Below are 26,107 nucleotides of genomic sequence, written 5' to 3'. Positions count from 1 at the left end.
TTGAAACGGGCCGAAGCCGAGAGACAGAGATAGGCAAAAACTAGCGAAAGCATCCAGTATGTGTAACTGGCAAGGCCCAAAACTTAATTCCTTGTACTTGCAATCCCCAATTCTAGCCTTAGATCATCTTCATATGCCGACGTGTCTATCTCTGATTCTTTACAATTTCTAATTCTAGCGTTAGATTTAAGATGTTTTGGGACATGTCAGCTTTTTCCTCTTGAGTTACTGTAGATAAATATGATCGTAAAGGTCAGCTTTTTGAGTTTGATTCAGAACATCAAGTTGCTTGTTTATGAAGACAAGCAGAAGAAATAAATGGTGTTCGGCGCATAGCAGAAGGTGCAACAAGTTTCCAATCGTGCTTGTCTTCTAGCAAGCAGGTTAGAAATGCACACCACTCTAGTAAAAATTAGGTGGTCTTAACCTTCTCAGCTAAAATGGTGGAAGAAGCTGGTTTGGGCTTGAAATGTTTGAAAGCCTGTAATGGATTTGTTTCGTTTATGCGTGGCGGAATTTAATATCCATTTTTATAATACTTGTCTCAGGGCAAGATGGGCCTAATGATAAGTATCAAAAGGAGGAAGTTTTTAAGAAATTGAACGTCTAGTAATTTGATTCCTTCTTAAAGGACTGACTATTAAGGATTTCTTAGTAATTTAATTATCTAGTGGTGATTAATGCAGGAACTATGGGTGGTCAAAGTGGGCCCTTGAGTCAGTATGCAAGGTGGAGAGTGGAGACAAATCCAACTCTGTGACCCGTTGGATATATTTAGATAGGGAGAGTTAGACTCCAGATAAATTAGCGACTCCCACTCCAGCTATTTAGTTGGGTGGAATTTTTTGTACATTCCTATTTTCTAGAAAATGGAAATGCTTCAATCCTCCAAAATCTAAGTGCATTAACTGCTAGTCGGTCGTGCCTCTTTTAAGTCCGTGACCAACCTGGCGTTCCCACTTGATTGTCGTTTTCTCATTTCTTCGAGCCTTGGAGGACCCCTTCTTACACGCACAGCGTACATCTGAATTGTTAACGTGGCATGGATCGAAACCACTCACGTTGTTGTCTCTCAAACATGAAGTTTTCTTTCTCAAATCATCAACATTTCAAATTCTTCGTGTGAGAGTCTGAATTTCTTGTTACCAACATTTCAAATCTCTCAGGATGATTGGAAGATGATTGATGACTTGAGGACCCTGGACTTATTGCCTGCCATGTGATGACTTAGGGGAAAGTAAATGTGAAAATATGAAGACCGACTCCTGGCCTACATATCTAACTTTCTGAGATGGTTCCAGTGAGAGCTTCCCATGTAATGCCAAAGATGAAGAGTACATGAAGCTTGGAATTTTGTAGCAACTGGAGCGAGATTTTGTTCTGTTTGAAAGGGAGAGCTCCTTAGAAAAGACGGAAAGAGGAACTACGCATGGAATCAACCAATTAAGAGCGTTACTAAGAAGTTAAAAAAAAAGTCCCTTGAAAAGGAAATCATATATATAGGCATGATGGTCTCCAAGAAGGATTGGGACTGTGTCTCTCCCGCAAAAGGATGATTCACTTTCTTTCACATGAATCTTTTATTTGATCACCTACTGCATAGAGCTTAGAGCGCTCCGAACTCATCATGCATCCACCTGCGTGTATCCTAAAGCGACTAGTTGACTAACCAACAGTGGCTTTCGGTGGTGAAACCTTCATTCGTGCGAAAGATGAAATCCTAATCCCATTGAGAAAAGGCAATGCCTAGATTCCCGACACTCAAAAAGATATTAACATGATTAGCAAAAAAAAGATATTAACATAGTGGAGTCCAAACCTGCAAGAGTTCAAATGGAAGAGTTTTCTTATATTACTAAGAAAACAAGAGAGGTTGGATATTTGTTTATAATTAACACTCAAGGGTACTTATGAAGGTTTTGCATTCCATATGTTCACGTTCAAATAGAAGTTCACATTTGCACGACATTGGGTCGAATTAGACTGGGTCATCCGATTCCCACGTAGAGTCACCTAACAAGACGGATGCACCGATAGCTCCAATTATGTTTTGTAAAATAGGGAGAAAAATATACCAGTAATCATTTCAAAGAAATTGAGAAGAAGCCCATTTACTTGAAAGTGCCCAAACCTGAGAAATGCCTTAATGCGATGGACATATAAAGAAAAGTTGTGCCAAATAATTAATTTTCAAAAATCATGCTGACTATAAATTATGATGATTATGATGTTTGTTAATTTACCGGTTTATACTTAACAATTATAATTTCCTTGATGAAATTATTCATTTGCAGGCCCGATACATGACCGAGCATTTCTGCAGTATATATTTCAAGTTTGTCTTTGGGGATACCATTATTTTTTGAGAAAATAGAATAATCTAACTTGGAGCTACTCTTTGTTCAAATAAAAGCTCAAAAATTGTAACTGTAGTTCAGATGATTAGCAAAACAATAGCAGCACAATCAAGATGAAACCATGAATATGTAACTTAAACTAACCATAATTCATAAACTAGAAATACTGCATCTCGCAGACGCAAGCATAAGTACATTTAAATCAGCATCATAGATCTAATACATAGGGATAGAAATTTATATTATTCTATGCAATATGATCATCCTTCAACTCTTCTTCGAAAAACAAAGGAAAAAAACAAAAATTATCTTTCACATTCTATATCCAACGTTGCTTTCTTTTCTATACTATAGCACCCAAAGGTTTCATTTTTAATGTAGCTTGATGGCTTATCAAGCAAGTTTTCAATCTCTTCAAGATTATGCTGTAAAAATGGATGCTGCTTGAATTTTCTTAATCGATCTAGGTCATCGGCCACCTCCTTCATCGTAGGCCTATCTTCACCCCTAATATTGAGGCATCGCTGTGCTAGCTCAGCAATTTCTTGTACCAACTCTATATCCATTTCATTTTTAATATGATTGTCCAAAAGCTGTAGAAGGCGATCCTCCTTCATGGCGGATAAAAAACTTGATGAGAGGCTCCTTTCTTCACGAGGTCCTTCAAAATAAATTGCCTTCCTTCCGGTAAGAAGCTCCAAAAGAACAACACCAAAACTATAAACATCACTTTTATCGGTTAATCGACATGTTTGTAGGTATTCGGGATCCAAGTAACCACAAGTCCCTTGAACTAGTGTCGCAAACTGAGTTTCATCCTTTGGCACCAACATTGAAGCTCCAAAATCCGACACCTTTGCGTTGTAGTTGTCATCCAATAGTATGTTGGAAGACTTGACATCTCCATGAAGGATTGGAGGGGAAGCTGATGAATGTAGATATGCAAGGGCTTCTGCGGACTGTAATGCAAACTCCAAACGGGCATCCAATGAAACGTGGGATGTCCTATTCCTGTCATGGATTAAATGGAATAAGGTTCCATTGGAAATAAATTCATAAACCAACATAGGGACTTCCACCTCCATACAGCATCCCAAGAGCTTCACCACATTCTTATGGTTGATCTGAGAAAGAATAACCATCTCCTTCCCAAATTCCTTTTTTTGGCGATCATCAATTATTTTTGATTTTTTTATGGCAACTGCATGATTGTCATTCAGCATTCCCTTGTAGACGGTTCCATGGCTTCCACCTCCAAGAATCCGATTCTTGTCAAAGTTGTTTGTTGCCTGCTCTAGCTCTCCTTTCGTATATACCTTAAATGCAAGACCTTGCTTCGACTTTATCTCTTCTAGTAACAACCGCCCTCCATGTCGCCGAAAGTATTCCTCTTTTATCCTCATAAGTTTTCTTCTTTCACGTACCAGGGAAAGGACAATGCATAGTAATAGTAGAAGGGCAAAGCTGGTGCTAGCGACAATGCCTGGAGATTGTAAATAGGCAGATAGAGTAATAATCCATGAGTTCGAATAGCAAGGAGGTTTTCCCTCGTGTTTATTCCTTTCCCATACTAAACGAAAGATTGAAACTTTTAAGCAGCCTAGTTGTATGCTTTGCATAGTTGAAGTTTGTGCTTGATGCATGTCTAATGAAACTTGATAGAAGTGGTAGAACCCGAAATTTATTGCTAAGGGAGGAATTACCTATAACCAATTTCACTGATGAGAAAGGATTACTGCGGCTTCCCTGGCAGGTTCCTTTTTTCGCGTCGCCATTCGTGCCTTGTGGACATGAACAAATGTAATCCCCAGGTATGTTGGTACAGGTCCCATGGCATGGATACTCGTCTTTGAGAGTGCACTCGTCAATATCTAACATCCCAGTCCAACAAATCAAAAGGTCAGCTCCAGAAACAGAGAGAGAAGGATGCATATACTCACAGAGAGAGAAGGTAATTATCGACCTTGGCATCCATCGGGAAGATAGGGGTTGCCTTCGTAGCCCCTGGAGCAGTTGCAAAGATATCCCGGGCCATTGGAGGAGTTAAAACAGGAACTATGCTCGCTGCGGCACGCGTAGGAGTCTCTGTTGCGCTGCGCGACCTCGCACGGCTCGTCGCCGATGGCCCAGTCCAGCACCACAGGCGCCCGCCCTGATCCTTCCGTGTCCAAGAGATCGGCGGTAGTAAGGTAAGTCGTGCTGAAATTGAACCAGTTCACTTCGGCCAGAACGGCGTAGCTGCAGGGATTGAAATCCCACACCCGGGAGTTCTTGAGGTCGCCATCGAAGGTCACTGCATAATAGTTGATTCCCTTGGGGATGGTGGTCTGGCAGCAGCCGATGCCGGAGCATGACCCGTTTGTCGGGCTATCAGAGCTGGAGCAGGTCGATTCGCAAAATCTGGCTTTCTGGTTCTGCCCTCTGATGTACGCGAGGGTGTCGCAGCCGACAACTGTGAACTTGTTATCGGCATCCGAGAACCGGTATGGGTAGGCGGTGAAGTCTAGACTGCGTAACATGTACGACATGTCGTGTGACGTGCGGATGTAGCATTGCCAGGATATGTCATTGTAGATGCGAGCCTGGGCCGACAGCAAGGATATGTTGATGAGCTCGACGCTGCCGATATAAGGTTTGGGAACGCCACTGGCATTGTCGTCATTGCAGTTGAGGTTGAAGCCAGGAAGGTAGCAGCCCGGGTCGATGCCGAATGGGTAGGGGATGCTAACGTCGCCGCATTTTGCTCGGCAGCCTGCAGGCCCCGTGTTGTTCAATGGCGATGCAGCCACGGCAGCGAGCAGTACCGTCAAGAGGGAGTGGCACAGCAGCATCCATGCGCCCATGAATGGCTTTGCTCCTCCGACGACTCCTCTCCCGGACTCTCCCATAAATGTAACTCTCATTCTTTATTCAATCTCTATTTTGATGAAATAAAATCAATATGCTTCCTCGATTTCCCAATAGTTACAGTTGGTACACACGTCTTGGTGCGCTACTGAATATACGGAGGAGATCGGGTCGGACGTCGAACGACGAGGGCCATAACAACAAGCCAAGGCACTTGCTGGGTATTTTCTCAGGCTGACTATTCAACTGGAAGTGATTTTGGTCACCCGTCACGCATGGAGCCGTGGGTTGGCCGTCACGCATGGTGCAAGGATATCCGCCCTGCGTCCAAGGACCCTTGCATTCCTTTCCGTAGCTTTCCGAAAACGATACACTCGTTCTCACTCGGAGGACTTGGGCCAGTCAACTAATAAGTCAATGATATTTTTATCCATCTATAACGCCGTCTTACTAGGGTTGAGTCAATGAAAGATAGTGAAATGACCTAATTGTACGAACGGAGAACTTTACAAAAATTTTTATACAAATACGAAAACGATGAGCGCGAACGCACAAATATCAGAGATTTTAAGGATTATTTTTTTTAAAAAAAAACCTAAAATCAACATGCGGTTGAACCAAGTTTTGCTATATTTGCTAGTATTTCGGTGGCTCTATTTCTATGAATTAATTGACATTTCATAATATTGAAAAATTTCTTCCGGAATTTTATTTATTTACCAACTTGATTGAGATGATGCTAAGATCCAAGTTTAACTACCTATGGGTCATCCACTATGATAGCTAAGATAATCAGGTTTTAAAAATCTTGACTCCAAAACCTTCTTCAACGCTTGAACAATGCTACCTATGGGTACTTATTGGAGAATTTGCATTCAACGTGTTCATATTTGAATAGAAGTTTACGTTTGCAGGGCATTGGATGGAATTGGACCGGGTCATCTTATTCCCATGTGCAGTCACCTAATAAGAGAGGCACTGATAGCTCCAATTCTATTTTGTAAAATAGAGAGAAAAATATACCAATAGTCATTTCAGAGAAATTTATAAGAATCTCACTTGCTTAAAAGTGCCTACCTTCATGCGATGGGCATTTAAGGAAGAGTCATGTTCAAAAATCACAATGACTATAGATTATGATATTTGTTTGCCGGTTCACGCTCGACTAAAAATCGATGTCAACTAGATGTGAAAGCATGGGCCCTTTGCACAAGCTTCTAGTCGGCTGATAACTAAAGGGTTAGAACGGTTGCCCTATCAATTCAAAACTATAAAAGTCCAAGCAATTTTCTAGAAGAAATTATTCATCTATGAGCCTGTTACATAGCATTTCTGTACTATATATTCCAAGTTAGTCTTTGGGATACCATTATTTTTTAAGTAAATGGAATAATTGAACTTGAAGCTACCGTCAGTTCAAATAAAAGCCCAAAATTTGTAATTGTGGTTCAGATGATTCGCAAATCAGCAGCAGCATCAACAGCAATCAGGATGAAACCATAAATATATAATTTAAACTAACTATATTTCATTAACTAAAAATACTGCATCTCGCAGATGCATGCAGAAGTATATATAAATTAGTTCTAATACGTACATTAGGATAGAAACTTGTATTATTACTCCATGTCTTTCAATATTTATATTGAGTTAACTAGATAATAATGTAATATTCCGCCTGTATTCTCCTAATAGTGTTAGACTTCGTATCCTCTATTTTCCATGTATAACCAACCTCTTAACCCATTCTGTTTCACCACTGGTGTACTAACTGCTAAGTCCTGAGCTAGAAGAGACAACACAGAGAAGACAGAAGAGTGAGTGGAGACCACTACAATTAATTTCTCGTGGCCACCAAGTCAAGTAGCTAGTCGGTCGCGCGTTCGACGACTTGCTTCGTCACTCGTTCGGAGTCTATAATTGAAATTGAAGGGATACATGAGTTTTGACCGGAGAAAAGGGATACATGAGGAGGAAATTAATGCCATAGTTGTCGGATGGGGATGCTTGCTGTTTTTTTGGGTACACGGGACGGGATGCTTGACGTTTTTTTGGGTACACGGGATGCTTGCTGTTTCGCCATCATGGGAGGTCCATCAAGATCCTTTTCATCAACCTTTTTAATTCAAAGTTGAATTGAGGTGGCCTAGGTCACCCAGTTGCCTATATGGTACATGATAACTGTGATTGCCTGCGTGATACGTGATATGTGTAACCATCGTAGTGTTTGGTCAACTATAGCCACTGTACGATCGATGAAGACTAGATAACTTTAATTCAATTTCCAACACTAGAGATTTTACAACCACTCCTACCAAAAGCAATTGTATTTAAATAGTAACAATATATTTTCTTTTTTTAAAAATTAATCCCTAACATCTTCTATTTTTACATATTACTTCATCTCTCTTCAATATTTATATTGAGTTAACTAGATACTAACGTAACATTCAGCCTGTATTCTCCTACTAGAAGAGGCAAAATAGAGAAGACAGAAGAGTGAGGGAGAAGATGTAGAATCCTTAAAACCATTCTCTATTAAGTGAAAGGATATTTTCTCCTTCTATAAACCTATGTAATCTTACCATGATTCATGAGTCAATGAAAGCTAGTGAAAGAACCTATTGTATAAACTAACAACTTACAGGAAATATCAAAAAAATGAGTACTAATACACAAACATAAAATATTAAACTTCAAAAAAACTAGTTCTAAAAAAATATGTAGTTGATTTAGGTTTTACTGCATTTTCTAGTATTTTGGTATCTTTTTTTCTAGGTATTAATAGACATTTCAAAATATTCAAACTTTCTTCTTGGATTTTATTACCTTCCACCTTGCATGGTTGAGATAAGATCCAAGTTTACGGATCATGGACCAAGCTTTAAAACTCTTGACACCAAAACCTTCTCCAAAGTTGAACAACGAGTAGGTTGAGACAGGACAACTAGATCTGAATTGCTTTTGGGTCCAATATTAGACCCAAATCTAACTCATTAACTCGGTAAACCAAAATTTCAGATGTATTATATCTATATATTAGCAAGGAAAACGTGAATTGTGCATTAAAAAAGAATTATTCAATAAAAAATATAGAATTGGAGATAATGTATATAAAACACACTGATTAGATAAAGTGTATTGCCTTTTTTTAAAAAATTTCAAAAGAACCCAATTATTGAGGGACATGGATAGGAGACGGATAGGATTACCTTTTTTTAAAAAAAATAAAAAGGATCTCAGCTACTTTGGGATGCATGTGAAGAATAAAAACCCACGTAGATCTTCTTGATCTTATTTTTACCTGAAGAGAGGGACTAAGAATATTCTAGTCACACAATTTGATAGAGGAATCTAAAACAATGTAGACCTTTCTGATATTGTGTGTATGTATCTCTATCTAATTGTTTCTCGAGCCCAATCGAGTCCATATTGATCCATGGGATGACTTGGGTCCATCCATAGCTACCATGTTCTCATAGTTGTTGCCAAGCTTGGGCTCTAGTTGAAACGGGCCGCAGCCAAGAGACCAAGATAGGTAAAACTGGTCGAAACATACAGTATCTGTAGCTGGCCAGGCCCAAAACTTAATTCTTTGTAATTTCCCCAATTGTGGCCTTAGATCATCTTCATATGCTGACGTGTCTATGTTTGATTCATTACAATTTCTAACTCTAGTCTTAGATTTAAGATGTTTCAGGACATGTCATTTATAATTGTTTTGTCCTAATTAGGGATGCAAATGGGTCAGGTCGGACCAAGTCACTCCAACCCAACCCAATTACTTATTCGGGTTCTAATATTGACCCAAACTCAACCCAATAGAAAATCGGATCAGGTCGGGTCTATGGCTAAAATTTCTAACCCAATAGTCATTCAGGTCAGGTCGGTCCATGTCTAACTTGGTCCTACCCTAAAAAATTCGGATCCGGATCAGGTCTGAGTCACATTCCTCTACTTATCATTCCTTGTATTTAGTTTTTTTCATTTGCAATGAGTGAAAACAAAAGAAAGTAAGTTATGCAAGATCATACAAGTGAAAGTGCCTAAGTATCAAGGATTGATGCAATTACAAACTAACTTAATAATGATAGGCTCGATCTTGTTAGCTTCAAGAAAAATTTTCTACTCATGTATGCAATATTTTTTTGAGTAGAAAATAATTACAGTTATGCTAATCCTTTTTACTCGGCAGTGATATCCTTCGAATTTATTAGAATGTATGTACTACTATTTTTTCTAAACATACTACGAAAAAAGTATATATGGGCCAAGATAAGGAATATAGTTTTAATAATGACATATGACAAAGTTCAATAATTGCAAAGGATTCACCATGAACCTATCTTCTTCCACATGGCGAAATTAACTCTATTTTGCCTTTATTAGTCTAAACTTCCTTCTTATAAAAATAGTGTTCCAATTTAATGTAACCAACTAAGCCTTAATACAAACCATTCGATAGTACGCAAAAGATAATTTCTTCCATTCCTTTTGTCCTCAAACACAAAAGGAAATTAGAGGAATAGAGAGTTAGAGACCCTTAAGTACCCCTATTGACCTTAATGGTATACCATATTTGGGTCGGATCGGGTCAGAATTTAGTAATCCAGAACCAACCTGAAAAGTAGACCGGGTCCAATTGTAAAACCTGACCTAGCCCTATGGGTCGTTTAAATCAGGTTGGATCGGATCTTGGCGGGTCAGGCTGTGTCGGGTCATAACTCATAAGTCAAACTAATCCATTTGCTACCTTACTACTAATCCATCGTGATACTCTTTTGTTGAACCCACAACTACTCTAATATCCAAGTGGTTTGCACTTCATCTTCAAACCTCGAAGTAATCTTGACCCATCCTTAAGGCATTGGTTACTCTTTATAATAGCTTCTTGCTTCACCATCTCCCACCCCGGACTCATGCATTTGGTGGGTTCATTTGTATAGAATGATTCACCTTCTTTCACAGTATCAATCACTAGATCGCACAACTGCTTTGAGATCTGTGCTGGCAGATGGAAGGAAGAGGTTAGAATAATTTGAGATCTATGCAAGAGTTTAGGTCAAAACACAGATCAATCGTTCTTTCGCACAGAAGATGCGACCTGTACCTGGATTTGATGACCTTTGCACAACCATGTTCTATTTTCTTGCTTTATGGTACTGTTGGTTTCCCTTTGTGCGGTGGATTTGATGTGGCCTTATAGCACTAAGCAAATGACTAACTTACCGTCTCAAGTCTGTACAGAATGGGTTCCTTCATCAGGTAGTCATTTAAGATTAAGCAAACAGTTTGCTGACGATGATAACGATCCTCGAGTTTTGGGAGATCATGACACTACTGTTGGGGATCGCAACCGAGGATGATGTCAATCGCATTGGAGATGTTAATTTTCTAGGCTCGTTCATTCTAGCTAGATACATATCGAAATTAGGTTTTACAAGTTTAAGATCTATAGAATATTATAGTATTGATACGGCCAAGCTTAATTAAACTTTTCTGTCATCATGGAAATAGGAATAGGTCCCAAGGAAACTTTACATCCTCTTTGAAGTTGAACCCAGAAACCAACAACCTCGTTGTAATGTCCGGGCCCAGAACCTACCAGGCCCAATAAGGAATAGGCCCAGTTAAGGTTTGGGCCCAAATTTCACTGTGGGCGGTGCTGTTATAATGTTAAAAAAAAAAAAAAAAAAAAAAAAAAAGGGATAAGACCGACAGGGAGGGGTTACCGCACCCCCTGCTGGCAGCCGTTGCCGGCGCGCCGGAGACAGGGGGGCGGCGGCCAGTCCCTAAGTATGGAGGAAAAGAGAGGATGGGACCTCTCAGAGGGGGGTTTCATCCTCTAAACAATGATTTAAGCCTCTGCCGGCAACCCTAAGTCACAGACCCCCAAGAACACTGAACAGGAGAGAGAGCCGAAGCCCTGGAGCCGAAGGCGAAGGAACCCTGAAGCTCCAAGAGGAAGGGCAAAAAGCCAGGTAAGCCCCCTTCCTTCTCTCCCCCTGTTTTGTGCAAGACAACAAAGAAACAAAGAAAGAAGGGAGGAAGGGGATTGATGGCAGACCAAGGGGAGCGGCCGCGGGCATCCCGCAGTGCCGCCGGCTTCTCCCGGCATCTCTTCCCCATGGGAGAAGAGAGGGCCGCCGCAGGCGCGGCTGTGGACGCCGCGAGCTCGGCCATGGCACCGCCGACTGTGGCTCGGCCCTCCCAAACCCCCCTTCTTCCTTCACAGGGGAAGAATGGAGAGAGGAAGAGAGAGGGTTTGGGAGTGAGAGAGAGAATATGGGGTGGTGCCGGAGGGAAGGACCAAAGAAAAGAAAGAAAGAAAGAAAGAGAGAGAGGAGGAAGAGGCCGTAGATCCGGCCGGAGGAGAAGAAGAAGACCGGAGGATCGGCCGAAATGGCTAGGGCTTCCGATCGGAACCAAGGAGAGAGAGAAAAAGGAGAGGAGGAGGGGACTTGCCCGTGTACGGCCGTGAGCGTCGCCGGTGCGGGCTCGGCCGGGGAAGCCGAGAGCTCGGCCGCGGGCTCGACCGAAGAAGCCGAGAGCTCGGCTGCGGGCGTCGCCGATCGCGGTCCGACCCCCTCCCCGTGAGGAGGAGACCATCGACCTCCCTTTCCGCTCGTCGTGCTCCCATCGTCGGAGAAAAGAGGAAGGGGAGATCGGGATGAAAGAAGAAGGGAGGAGAGGAAGCTTCGGGAAGGAGAAGAAAAGAAAAAGGAGAAGAGAAGAAAAGGAAAGAAAAAGGAAAAGAAAAAGAAAGAAAAAGAGAAACAAAAAAAAAAAGAAAAGAAAAGAAAAAGAAAAGAAAAGAAAGAAAATGAGAAGAGAAAAGAAAAGAGTGGGTTAACGGACCGGAATCGGGTTCGGATCCGAAACACGTTAAGCCCAATTCAAGCCAATGTAATTAATATGGGGGCCAAATTGATTCCGGATTGACCCTGACTCAGGCCCAAACGGGTCACAGTGACCCTAAACCCGAAATTAAACCCAATTAAGCTGGGAATTAAGCTTAGTGGCCAATCGGAAGGCCAATTAAGACTTATGAGCCCAGCCAAGACCCCAATACAGAGGAATTAGGCTTGGGCTAAATTTCAGGTAGAAAAGGAAATAACATATTGTTATTATGACATGATTTAGGTGATTAAGGATCTGTCACCTGGACTTGAGCAATTTGGAAAGCGAATTGAAGTAAGTAATCTGCCTTAATCTTATCGTAGATCCTGTATTACATTTTATAAGATGAACCAGTGTTTTTTATACAATTTGAATTGTATGCATGATTAGTGAAGAATGTAAGTAACCTGTCCTAATCCTGTTATGGATCATGTTATGTTATTAATGTTTCCTAAGCATTTATTTTAAGTATATATGTTTCATACATGATATGTTACAATGCATAAGTAACTTTAATGATCCCAGAAGCTATGACTATGTATGCAACATGATGATACTGATATTATAATCATGCATGTAAGTTTATAAAGTCTTAGCTAGCCCAGAGGCACTATAATGGGCTCAAAGATGCTACTGAGAATGACTGAGCCGCCAGTGGCTGAATAGTAACTGAGCTGCCCCGCCAGTGGCTGAATAGTAACTGAGCTGCCCCGCCAGTGGCTGAATAGTAACTGAGCCTGCCCCGCCAGTGGCTGAATTGGAATTGGGCCTACCCCGCCAGTGGCTGAATAGTAACTGAGCTTGCCCCGCCAGTGGCTGAATAGTAACTGAGCTGGCCCCGCCAGTGGCCGAGTCTGACTTCGCAGTAGCATCCGAGAGAAAAAGGACCACGGCATGCCGGGGGGGCACGGTTTCATATGCATATAATATGAAAATTTTGTGATTTGCACTACTGCTTTGTTTAAATTGCATACTTATTATGCCAGGATGATTATTAGATAAACATGCACGTCAGCTTCTCAAAACTCTGATTTACATGTTTAGTCTACTGGTTGATCCGGTAGGATTATGCAGGATTACTTACTGAGCCGTGTAGCTCACATCTGTTTATGTTTCGTTTTCTTTCAGATCCTCACCAGTGATCGCCATCAGATATGTTTTTATTTTGTTACAGAGCTTCGTATTTTTGGAGAAGCTTATATACTTCTGTACATTGAATAGCATAGAAGTTCTGTATTTTTGGTTTCAAACTTGAAGGTTGTACTGCAAACTTTTAATATATATATAAGGATGAATCCTTTTTGGCTACCTGTTACCCCTGTATGAGGCTGCGTGCTACTGTGGGCGATAGTCGGCAATAGCACGGCCGTGTCACGGATCCGGATCCGGGGCGTGACACTCGTAGCCTAATATTATATATGCAATACACCAATTAACGCTTGATAATTTGACAAAAGCTAAAATTTTGCTTGGATTTGATTTAGCTGCAAATCATGCAGGCATACGCAACCACTATAATGCATGGCTTCATAAATTCCTCCTGTTCATCTCCTCGCATCTGATGAATATTCTGCTAATAAGATTTCTACGTACTTAACCACTTTCAGATTCTTTATACACACGGGATTTCTTGTACATGGCTGCCAGATCCCGTCACTCCATGCGCCGGTGCTGATATAACTTAATGACCCCAAAAATAAAAAAGAACAACCGTGGGAAAGAAAGCCTTTAATTTATATTTCTTATAGAACCAACATCAAAAGACCAACTTCTTAGTAAAAAGGAAAAAACACAAATAAGAAGACGACGTCGACGACTGTACTTGCATAGTCTCTAAATCAAGCATATACTATACTAGCACATATCAATTAACAATTACTAGCCTAAGCAAAACAAAAAACTAATTTAGTGATTCATCTTCCAGGGAAATTATCTCGGCTGAAGATGCATCACTGTCGTCCAATCCGAATTCCACTTCTCTGGCTGCACCATGACCAGCATCACCATTATCAGTATAGCCATCATGGACGAGCAACTCATCATCTGTGACCCAAAAGAGCACGAGCATGTCTCAAGCTAGCCTCTACAAAACCAAAGAAAATAGCATACCATAAGAAGAGAAAGAATGCATCATGGTGCACTTCAGAGAGTAGCAGCGCAAGCATCAGGTAGAGGCTTCCCATGAATTCTCTTCGATCTTTGGCCCCATCGTCACATAGAATTGCGACAACGCCGATGACTAGAAGATATGTCGACCATCCTGTTATGTGAGAGTAGATGAGAGGAAGGCTCAGACTGAACGACAGGCCAGCGGTGGATATCACAAGGATGGAAGAAGACAGTGCCAGTATAAACTGGTAGCGGCTATTCTTGACACGGGCACTGAGGACTTCCATGAACAGTTTTTGGGTGGCATCCAGGAAAGGGCGGCTCCGCCTTCTGAACTCCAAGGCTCGAGCGCAGACGAAGTTGAGAAAGGTATTGAAGGTGAGGGGGCGAGACCAATGGATCAAAATATTTATGATATGCTAATGATCAAAAAGATAAGTAAGAAATAAGAATAGTTTTATAATGATTTCTGTATTAAATCATATTTTGATAATATATGCTTGTGATTGATACTATGATGGATACCATCGATGGCCCCACCACAGGCTGCAAATGTGATACTATTAATTGCCTCATCACGGGCCGGAAACAGGACCAGAATTTGGCCTAAAGTCAAAAAGATGATTGATCTAAATCAAGTTAAAAAGAAATAGAATAAAAGGCATTAAAAATTACTATTGATGAATTATGAGATATCGTATAATATATCACTCTTGAGTGGCTCGATTTCTATTGATATTTGATATACATGTGTATACTGTTTACTCAAGTATTATTCATAATCGATTTGTGATTGAATGATGTATCTTACTATTTTCAAACTTATAATATTGTATTGGTATGGACGTGTGAGGATTCTTATTAGGTTGTAAAGCTCACAACCCCTTTCTCTTTCTCTTTTTTAGAGTTGCAGGTTGCATAGTATATGCTATGGTTGAGATCACAAGTGGAGAAGATGATTAGATAGAGCAACACTGAAACTAGCCGGATGATCGAAATTTGTAATTAGACCAACTTTGTTGTTTGGTATGAATTGAAATCATTGTAGATTATGGATATTGAGATTGTATTAAATTTTCAGGCCTAGCATATTCTCTAGGGCTCTTCCCTAGAAAATGTCCGGTTGTATTGCGTGCCGAACCTGGATGCTGGGTTTGAGACGTAACACTCTAGTTCTAGACTTTCAGAACATTTCATTTACAATAGTTTTGTGCTAATCCATCTCGATCCTCTCGTTTTGAACCCACGACTGCTACTCTAATATCCCAGTTGTTAGCACTTCGTCAGTCTCGAAACCTCGAAGCAAACTTGACCCGTCCTTAAGGCATTGGTTGCTCTTTATAATAGCTTCTTGCTTCAACAGACTCCGAAGGATTTGATAACCTTTGCCCTCATCAACTTTGGCAACCAATTAGTGCAAACCTGTTTGAATTAGGCGACAGAAATTTTGCCTACATCTACTAGCCTGATGAAGATTGGGATTTAGATTAACTACAAACACTACAAAAGAAAGGATATCTCCCGGCGGTTTTTTTGGTCTCTACCGATGCTTTTAAGCATCGGTGAATTTTCAGCCCACGCACCCCAAAGCGTGGGTCAAACGTCGGGCAGGTGGGCGTGGGTCCGATTTTTGCCGACGCTAAGAGAAAATGTCGGCAAAAAGGCTTTCCCGATGCTAATAAAAGCGTCGGCAAAAACCACATTCGCCGACGCTTTAAAGTGTCAAGAAAGCCCAAAGCAGGCCCAGTTTTGGATTTTCGCCGACGCTTTAAAGCGTTGGTATTTGGCCGACGCTTTAAAGCATCGGCGTAGGTGTGCCACAACTTTTATTTACTAACGCTTTAAAGCATCGGGATTGCTATTTTTTAAAAAAAATAAAAATACGAATGTAAATTTTCATCAATCAAATGACCTGAAGAGGAGGAGGAGACGTGGTAGAGAAGGGGAAGGAAGAAAGATTTATAGACATGTCGTAGGGGCGCGGCGCTGGGGGCGATTGATTGGGGAGTTTGCTAAAAGACCTGTGAAGAGCGGGGGGGAACTCAGAGGACTTGTTTATGCGTTCAGGTCCTTCGACCACCTTGTAAACAAAGCTAGGCGAGTAGAGTTTGATGCCTGTGTTAGTGCGTCGATGTTAAAGTTATGCAATTGCTTCAACTCCACCAAATTATATCTACATGAACCTTACATAACAGACAATGCCTTCTTGGAAAACCGTGCGGTTGGTTAATTAGTTCGGGATAGGAATGCGGGCCAACTAGCATGTTCTTTGTTTCGGTCAAAAGGTGCCTTGAAAGCTGTTCTTTGGTGGATAAATATTATAAAAAATTAATTATTTTTTTATATTTCAGAGCTATTTTTCGATGCATAAAAAAATATAGATAAATTATTTTTAATATATAAAAATATGAATAAATTATTTTTTATCTAAATATTATCTGAAAAATACTTACCTAGAAAAATATATAGGTAACATTTTTCCCCTTCAATGATCAGGCCCTTAGAGTTAAGAGTAAAATAGTCTCTTCCCTTTTCCTTTTTATTTTGTTCTTGTTTCTTCCATCTTCAAACTACTTGGTCATTTTATTATTTGCACCCATGGATATCGCTTATACTTTCTTAATCTTTGGAGTTGTTCTGCTACTTCGTTCATTGTGGGCCTTTCTGCTCCTGAACAAAGCGCAGCAAATTCTTGAAGTAGCTCCTTCTCTTCCGACCCGACTGTCCAAAATCTCTAGAAGTCGACCCTCTTTCGTTGCAGGGAAAAAAATGCTTTCGTGCCTTTCTTGCTAGGCCTGATGGGGGGTTACAGCACCACAAACTGCAAGGGGAAAAAGGCAAAGCAGAGTCAAAATTGAGGTGAAATGGGCTTAATTGCCATCTTTCGAGGCCTAGCATATAAAACTTATCATGCACAGGACCGCCGAACCACGAAAAGAGTTTCTTTGATATAAACATTATACAAAACAATAATATTTTAGCACATTAGTTAAAATTAGTAATATTTTAGTAAAAATAATAAAATTAATGATATTAATGACACTAATTATAAGAATAATATATTTTAGTAAAAATAATAATATATTAATAAAATATATGTTTTATATATTAACAATAATATATTTTTCTAGATAACTATGCAATTAGTAAAAATAATATTTTAGGAAGGGTATATTTTCTAAATTAAAAAATAGTACCTTACCCATCGAGCGAGCCATATGATACTGTGTATATCAATGAGGCATACACATTGTTTAAATTCAATACCCTGATGTGTACCAATTAGGTATCCCCCAATCCCAATCTAAGTCAACCTTGAGCTCGGTTCCTCTCTAATTTGCACGTTGCACTAGAATATCCGAGTAAATACCTACAACGAATGTTGAGCAAGATTGGTACAAATAATCAGGCATGCTCCTGTTGTATGCATTACCTAGGTTAATCATCTAGTGGTGATTAATGCAGGCCCTTGAGTGAGTATGCAAGGTGGAGATAAATCCAACTCCATGATGCATTGGACATATTTAGATAGGAAGAGTTAGACTCCGGATAAATTAGCAACTCCCACTCCAGCCAATTGGTTAGGTGGAGTCTCTTTTCCATTCTCATTTTAGAAAAAATGAAAATATTTTGGTCTCTCGAAGTTTAATCTGAACTCTCTTTTTAATATTTAAATCTTATTCTACTGTATATATTTTAAAAAATAATTTTCCAAAAATACTTTATTATTTAATTAATTTTTTTATTTTGATTTTGATTCTAATTAGGGCTGATGCAGGAAAGATCGCTATTTTGATTTTTACTTCGCTGCATCCGTGTATTCCGATCGCGAGCCGACATTAATTTCTCGTGACAACTAAATGCGCAAGCTGCTAGTCGGTCGCGCGTCCACCAAGTCAATGTTCTACTTGATTGTGTTTTCAAGACGGCTTAACTTGATCCCTCTTTAGTCCTTTCTTCGGGCCTTGGACGGTCGTTCTTATCCGCACCGCGTCTGGAAAACGACGCACTCGATCCCGTTCGACGACTTGCTCCGTCGCTGGGTCTTGTCGAGCCGTCAATCGCTGTCGGGATGCACGAGAAGTAAATGCCAAGCAATTGCCGGATGGGGTTGGGTTTTGGCCGTCCCGCATGGCGTGAGGGTCGTGTATTCCTTCGGTACCCAAAACTTAAAAAACAATGATATTAAGATCCTTTATACAGCGATTTTCATTTGGCTAGAGGTATCTAGCCTACAATCAGTCCACATGAGAGCCTTTTCTTTCCTCACCTCATTTACTATAATGAAGCTGGATGAGATAACCATTCTTATGGAAAGGAGGTAAATCTCAACTGGGTTACTTTATCGGCACATCAAAATATATCAAGTTGTAGGGATCTAGATAGATTGAGGATTCACTCCATTCGCCGCTCTTGGTTCATTGTTTTCTATTTCTTTCTCACTGACTATTACTTATTTATTTTCCGTCTTCGTAATATACATTTCATCTCTGTGTTCTTTGACTCTCATGTACATACTTCTCTTGCATGTCCAATAAATTAGACGGCTCAGCCTCTTCTTTTCTAGAAAAAAAAACCCTCAAAACAGTTATCTTAAGCCGTTAACGTGGCATGGATCGAGACCACTCACGTTTTTCTCTCTCAAACACGAAGTTTTCTTTCTCAAATCATCAACATTTCGAGTTTTTCGTGTGAAAGTCTGAATTTCTTGTTATCAACATTTCAAATCCCTAGGATGATTGGAAGATGATTGATGACTTGCGGACCCTGAGCTTATTGCCTGCCGTGTGATGGCCAAACTCGTCAGCACCTTGGGGGAAGTAAATGTGAAAATATGAAGACCGACTCCTGGTCTACATATCTAATTTTCTGAGATGGTTCCAATGAGAGCTGCCCATGTAATGCCAAAGATGAAGAGTACATGAAGCTTGGAATTTTGTAGCAAGTGGAGCGAGATTTTTTTCTGTTTGAAAGGGAGAGCTCCTTAGAAAAGACGGAAAGAGGAACCATGCATGGAATCAACCAATTAAGAGCGTTACTAAAAAGTTTTTTTAAAAAAAATCCCTTGAAAAGGAAATCATATATATAGTCATGATGGTCTCCAAGAAGGATTGGGACTGTGTCTCTCCCGCAAAAGGAAGATTCACTTTCTTTCACATGAATCTTTTATTTGATCACCTACTGCATAGAGCTTAGAGCGCTCCGAACTCATCATGCATCCACCTGCGTGTATCCTAAAGCGACTAGTTGACTAACCAACAGTGGCTTTCGGTGGTGAAACCTTCATTCGTGCGAAAGATGAAATCCCAATACCATTGAGAAAAGGCAGTGCGTAGATTCCCGACACTCAAAAAAATATTAAAATAGTGGAGTCCAAACCTGAAAGAGTTCAAATGGAAGAGTTTTCTTATATTAGTAAGAAAACAAGAGAGGTGGAATATTTTTTTTATAATTAACACTCAAGGGTACTTATGAAGGTTTTGCATTCAATATGTTCACGTTCAAATAGAAGTTCACATTTGCACGGCATTGGGTCGAATTAGACTGGGTCATCCGATTTCCACGTAGACTCACCTAACAAGACGGATGCACTGATAGCTCGGATTATGTTTTGTAAAATAGGGACAAAAATATACCAGTAATCATTTCAAAGAAATTGATAAGAAGCCCATTTACTTGAAAGTGCCCAAGCCTGAGAAGTGCCTTAATGCGATGGGCATATAAAGAGGAGTTGTGCCAAATAATTAATCTTCAAAAATCATGCTGACTATAGATTATGATGATCATGATGTTTGTTTACCGGTTTGTACTTAACAATTATAATTTTCTTGACGAAATTATTCATTTGCGGGCCTGTTACATGGCTGAGCGTTTTTACACTATATATTTCAAGTTTGTCTTTGGGGATACCATTATTTTTTTAAGTAAATAGAATAATCTAACTTGGAGCTACTCTTTGTTCAAATAAAAGCCCAAAATTTGTAACTGTGGTTCGGATGATTAGCAAAACAATAGCAGCACCAACAACAATTAGTATGAAACCATAAATATATAATTTAAACTAGCCATATTTCATAAACTAGAAATATTGCATCTCGCAGATGCATGCACAAGTACATATAAATCACCATCATATATAGTTCTAATACATAAGGGTAGAAACTTGTATTATTCTATGCAATATGATCATCCTCCAACTCTTCTTCGAAAAACAAAGGGAAAAAAAAGCTCATCTTCCACATTCTATATCTATCGTTGCTTTCTTTTCTATACTATAGTATTGAGAGATTTCATTTTCAGTGTAGCTTGGTGGCTTACCAAGCAAACTCTCAATCTCTTCAGGATTATGTTGTAAAAATGGATGCTGCTTGAATTTTTTTAACCGATTTAGGTCGTCGGCCACCTCCTTCATCGTAGGCCTATCTTCACTTCTAACATTGAGGCATCGCTTTGTTAGCTCAGCAACTTCTTGTACCAATTCCATATCCTCTTCATTTTTAATACGACTGTCCAAAAGCTGTAGAAGTCGATCCTCCTTCATGGCAGATAAAAAACTTGATGAGAAGCTCCTTTCTTCATCAGATCCTTCAAAATAAATTGCCTTCTTTCTAGTGAGGAGCTCCAAAAGAACAACACCAAAACTATAAACATCACTTTTATCGGTTAATTGACATGTTTGTAGGTATTCAGGATCCAGGTAACCACAAGTCCCTTGAACTAATGTAGCAAACTGAGTTTCATCCTTTGGCACCAACATTGAAGCTCCAAAATCGGACACCTTTGCATTGTAGTTGTCATCCAAAAGTATGTTGGAAGACTTGACATCTCCATGAAGGATTGGAGGGGAAGCTGATGAATGTAGATATGCAAGGGCTTCTGCAGACTGTAAAGCAATCTCCAAACGGGTATCCAATGAAATGTGGGATGACTTATTTCTGTCATGGATTAATTGGAATAACGTTCCATTTGAGACAAATTCATAAACCAGCATAGGGACTTCCACCTCCAGACAACATCCCAAGAGCTTCACCACATTCTTATGGTTGATCTGAGAAAGAATAACCATCTCCTTCCCAAATTCCTTCTTTTGGCAATCATTAATTATTTTTGATTTTTTTATGGCAACTGCATGACTGTCATTCAGTATTCCCTTATAGACGGTTCCATGGCCTCCACCTCCAAGAATTCGGTTCTTGTCAAAGTTATTTGTTGCCTGCTCTAGCTCTCCTTTCGTATATACCTTAAATGCAAGACCTTGCTTCGACTTTATCTCTTCTAGTAACAACCGCCCTCCATGTCGCCGAAAGTATTCCTCTTTTATCCTTGTAAGTTTTCTTCTTTCACGTACCCGGGAAAGGACAATGCATAGTAATAGTAGAAGGGCAAAGCTGGTGCTAGCGACAATGCCTGGAGATTGTAAATAGACAGGTAGAGTAATAATCCATGAGTTCGAATAACAAGGAGGTTCTCCCTCGTGTTTATTCCTTTCCCATACTAAACGAAAGTTTGAAACTTTTAAGCAGCCTAGAATTCTATGCTTAGCTGTACCTTACTTGTACACAGCCACCCTCATCTATAAAAGAGAGGGCTATGACACTGTTCTGATAATGAAGAAGTAGAGAAGCATATGCTTTTCTTCCTTGTTTCTCTATCCTCTTCATCTCCCTCTCAACATGGTATCAGAGCCTCACCTTCTCTAGCTCTACGAGAGCCTCTTTCCCTCTCCCCTCTCCCTTTGTGCTGAAAGTCTTCTTCTCCCATCATTCTTCTTTTCGAGCTAACGGCCGGCGGTTAGCTGAGGTTCTTCCATTGTCCCGAGAGTCTCCTTCTCCCATCTCACTTCTCTTCGAGCTAGCGGCCGGCGGCAACGAGAGGTCCTTTCGGTCTCTTCCAAGAAGCTTGTCTCGGTCTCCGGCGGCGGTGTAGGAGACCGGAGAAGAGGATTGTCCTCTGACCGGAGAAGAGGATTGTCCTCTGTTTCTCCGCCGCTGTGACCCACATCCAACCTGCCGTGGATTTCTTCTCCTCTGCTGTCACCCACATCGAGCCTGCCCGCCGGAGCTCGGAGTGGACCTGAGAAGAAGGAGGAGCCCGCCTGTCCGTCCGCTGTCAGGTGCCGGCTTTGGGTTTCTCTTCTCCGGCTTTGGGTTTTTCTTGTTGTCCCGCGCCGCGTTCCCGGCCAACTCCAGAACCTCGGCGGCGAGGTACTCGAGGACGGTGGCGAGGTACTCGAGGACGGCGGCGAGGTAGACGGGCGCGCCGGTGCCGACGCGCTGGGAGTAGCGGCCTTTCTTGAGGTAACGACCGATCCGGCCGACCGGGAACTGGAGGCCGGCCTTGACCGACCGGGATACCGGCTTCTTCTTTGGGCCTCCGCCCTTCCGGCCGCCTCCGCCCTTCCGGCTTCTTTTCTCTTCTCCGCTGTCAGGTAAAATATCCTATTCTCCGCTTTGGGTTTCTCTTCAACCTCCTCTCCGCCTTGGTTTCCCTTCACCTCTGTGGCACAAAAGCAGAGGAGCTCTTTCTGAAGTCTGGTGAAAGAAGTGTGACAAGGGAGGTTGAAAGTTGAAAGCGGCGTAAGGGTTTGGTCACCTGTCATCTGGGCAGCTAGCTAAAGCTACAGAGACGTGACAAAAAAGAAGAAGAAGAAGAAGAAGAAGAAGAAGAAGTAGATTTCATTCATGGCCTTGTCAACTGATGTTACACGCCCTATTGAGGTCATTCTGAATGGGACCAATTATAGCATTTGGTCCCAACAGATGTCTGTTTTTCTTATTGGGCGCAGATTATGGAGATTTGTCACCGGAGACAGGAAGGCTCCTACACAGGGTCTTACAGAGTCTGATGCTAATTTTGAAGAATGACGAGAGGAGTGGGAGAGTACACACTGTAAGATATTATCTTGGTTTATTAATACATCTGCGCCTTCCATTCAAACTCTTCTCCCAAAATTTCGAAATGCCAAGCTTGCATGGGAATTTCTGGCAAATCGTTACAATTGTTCAAGTGACTTGGCTCTTCAGTTCCAGCTGGAGTCTAGGATTCACCAGTTGCGTCAAGCATCTGGTCAATCCATTCTTGATTTCCATTCACAGATCAGCAGTCTCTGGGATCAACTTTCCCAGGCTGATCCTAATTTTACAGATGAGGACTCTGCTAAGAAATTTCAAGAATATAGAGATCGTCGGCAATTTATTCAGCTTATGATGGGCATTCGCGACGAATTTGAGACTACCAGGGCTTCCCTACTTCATCGATCTCCTCGACCGACTGTGGAGGTCGCCCTCACTGAACTCATTTCAGAGGAAACTCGTCAGACTACTCGTCGAGGCATCTCTACTGATATGGTTATGGCCACATCAGCTGGTATTTTACCTACCCCCCTTATCTCCTCTGCTTCTGTTCCAGTTGCTGCAGCTATCTCTTCAAAGTCAGACAAAGGAAAAACTAGTAAATTTCAGAAACAGTGTTTCTATTGTGGCAAAATAGGCCATAAGATCTCAGAGTGCAGGAAGAAACAAGCTGAGGAGACGAAGACAGCTCAGAAAGCCCAGACGATCTCATCACACCGTTTTGCGGCCGTTGCTTCTACTGATTCGTCTGGTTCTGCATCCTCTTCTTCTATACCCACTTCATCCCTTACTACAGCTGATATTGAGGCAATAGTTCATCAGGTTCTATCTCGCACTGCCCTCTCTACCATCTCAGGTAAACCCTCCTCCTGGTTTATTGACTCCGCCTGCTGCAATCACATGACCTCTGATTCATCCCTAATTTCCTTGAGCACAAACCTAAACTCTGTTCCTGTTATTTACACTGCTAACGGCTCTCATATGGATGTAAGCCACGTAGGTTCTGTCTCTACTCCTATTCTGTCTTTACCTAATACATATCTTGTTCCGAAATTATCTTTCAACTTACTGTCTGTTGGTCAACTTGTGGAACATGGCCTTAAAGTAACTTTTACTGATAGAGGTTGTGATGTGCAGGATCAGAAGACGGGTCAGCTCGTTGGGACCGGGCGTAAAGTTGGCCGTTTGTTTGAGCTCATATCACTACATGTTCCTAACTCTAGTCTTATCCCATCAATCGCTGCTGTATCCTCTAGTCTCTGGCATTCTCGGTTAGGACATGCTTCTCCGTCTCGTGTTCAGTTTTGGCTTCAAATGGTCATTTAGGAAAAGTTAATTTTGAATCTTTTGATTGCGTCTCTTGTCAATTAGGAAAACAAAATGCCTTACCTTTTAATAAAAGTATTTCTTTTTCTACTGCACCTTTTGACTTGATACACTCTGATGTTTGGGGACCTGCTCCTGTTACCACTAAGGGAGGATCAAAATATTTTGTGATATTTATTGATGACTACTCACGGTATACATGGCTCTATCTTTTACGTGATCGTTCTGAATTGCTTGATACTTTTCGTGATTTTCAGCAGATGGTTAAAACTCAGTTTGGTCGGCCCATAAAAATTCTTCGTAGCGACAATGCCATGGAATATACCTCTACCTCATTTATGGAAGCACTTAAACAAGATGGAACATTATCTCATCGTTCTTGCCCTTATACTTCTCAGCAAAATGGTCGTGCCGAACGAAAACATCGGCATATCTTAGATATTGTCAGGTCCTTTCTTCTTTCTGCGGCATTACCTGAATCTTTTTGGGGAGAGGCTGCTCTTACAGCAGCCTATACCATCAATCGGGTACCCTCTCCTATCATCTCAAACAAATCACCATATGAAGTTCTTTATAAAAAAATTCCTGATTACTCTTTCCTAAAAGTATTTGGTTGTGCTTGCTTCGTTCTACTTCCTTCACATGAACATACTAAACTTGGACCACGATCACGTCTTTGCTGTTTCCTTGGTTATGGCATCGAACATAAAGGTTATTGTTGTTATGACCCCATAGCCAAACGACTTCGTATATCTCGACATGTCCACTTTTGGGAACACAAAATGTTTACCAGCATATCTCCTCTTTTCACAGGTTCTCCTCAATATTCCCCAGTCTTCAACAATCCTCCTATTGATTTCTTTCCAGATTCCTCTTCTGTTGCAGGTGATGAGAGCTCATCAAGAGACCGTTTCATGCCCGACTCCACCGAAGCTGGATCGTCCACTGATCCCATCAGTACAACTGGATCATCCGAGCCCGAACCCCTCCCCAGTACTACCCTCCGTCGCTCTGGTCGGGTACGATCCACTCCATCTCATCTAAATGACTATCATTGCTTTTTTACTCTTGCTACCCTCTATGAGCCTCGTACCTATCGCGAGGCCAGCTCTAATCCTCTTTGGCAGAAGGCTATGTCCGATGAACTTCAAGCACTCCATGCCACTCATACATGGGATCTGACTGACCTACCTCCTGGAAAGACTACAGTGGGATGCAAGTGGGTATACAAGATCAAGACGCATGCTGATGGTTCAGTAGAACGCTACAAGGCTCGTTTGGTGGCTCGAGGATTCACTCAAGAGTATGGTATTGACTATGAAGAGACTTTTGCCAAAAACGCCTTCCTCAATGGTGATTTAGCTGAGGAAGTTTATCTACAGCCTCCTCCAGGTCTTGCTCATCCTCCTGGAAAGGTTTGTCGCCTCCGAAAGGCGCTTTATGGTCTCAAGCAGTCTCCTCGCGCTTGGTTCTCCAAGTTTAGTTCAGTCCTTACTCAGCAAGGTTTCACTCCTAGTGCATATGATTCTGCACTGTTTCTTCGCCGATCTGAGGCCGGTACTGTTCTTCTCTTGTTATATGTGGATGATATGGTTATTACCGGAGATGACATCTCAGGGATTCATGCACTTCAAAAAATTTCTTGGACGACAGTTTGAGATGAAGGATTTAGGATCCCTTAGCTACTTTCTTGGTCTCGAGGTGACATCCAGCTCA

General features: G+C 41.1%; 2 protein-coding genes across 2 annotated transcripts; both read right to left on the bottom strand.

Moving 5' to 3' along the window:
* Nucleotides 1-2,502: 2,502 nt before the first annotated feature.
* On the bottom strand, nt 2,503-5,344 carry LOC103708460 (wall-associated receptor kinase 2-like). Its single transcript, XM_008793388.3, has 3 exons — nt 4,321-5,344; nt 4,061-4,228; nt 2,503-3,840 (listed from the first exon to the last, which is right to left on the bottom strand). The coding sequence occupies exons 1-3, from the start codon at nt 5,258-5,260 to the stop codon at nt 2,663-2,665; spliced, it is 2,286 nt and encodes a 761-aa protein (XP_008791610.3). The 5' UTR covers nt 5,261-5,344; the 3' UTR covers nt 2,503-2,662.
* A 15,052-nt stretch (nt 5,345-20,396) lies between these two features.
* On the bottom strand, nt 20,397-22,935 carry LOC103700633 (putative wall-associated receptor kinase-like 16). Its single transcript, XM_039115747.1, has 3 exons — nt 22,835-22,935; nt 22,255-22,634; nt 20,397-21,737 (listed from the first exon to the last, which is right to left on the bottom strand). The coding sequence occupies exons 1-3, from the start codon at nt 22,933-22,935 to the stop codon at nt 20,443-20,445; spliced, it is 1,776 nt and encodes a 591-aa protein (XP_038971675.1). The 3' UTR covers nt 20,397-20,442.
* Nucleotides 22,936-26,107: the final 3,172 nt, after the last annotated feature.

The sequence above is a fragment of the Phoenix dactylifera genome, chromosome 2 (assembly GCF_009389715.1).
Source record: "Phoenix dactylifera cultivar Barhee BC4 chromosome 2, palm_55x_up_171113_PBpolish2nd_filt_p, whole genome shotgun sequence".
In the NCBI taxonomy this organism is placed as follows: Eukaryota; Viridiplantae; Streptophyta; class Magnoliopsida; order Arecales; family Arecaceae; genus Phoenix; species Phoenix dactylifera.
Note: the sequence above shows the minus strand (reverse complement) of the source record. Positions and strands in the feature narration are given on the sequence as shown.

Coding starts and splice junctions, on each gene's coding strand:
- LOC103708460 (XM_008793388.3), bottom strand. CDS start 5,260: ATGAGAGTTACATTTATGGGAGAGTCCGGGAGAGGAGTCGTCGGAGGA. Junction 4,229..4,320: donor TCTTCCCGATGGATGCCAAG/GTCGATAATTAC, acceptor CTGGGATGTTAG/ATATTGACGAGTGCACTCTC. Junction 3,841..4,060: donor ATCAGTGAAATTGGTTATAG/GTAATTCCTCCC, acceptor TACAATCTCCAG/GCATTGTCGCTAGCACCAGC.
- LOC103700633 (XM_039115747.1), bottom strand. CDS start 22,935: ATGACCTCAATAGGGCGTGTAACATCAGTTGACAAGGCCATGAATGAA. Junction 22,635..22,834: donor TTCTTTTTTGTCACGTCTCT/GTAGCTTTAGCT, acceptor TTTACCTGACAG/CGGAGAAGAGAAAAGAAGCC. Junction 21,738..22,254: donor CTCCGGCGGGCAGGCTCGAT/GTGGGTGACAGC, acceptor ATAGAATTCTAG/GCTGCTTAAAAGTTTCAAAC.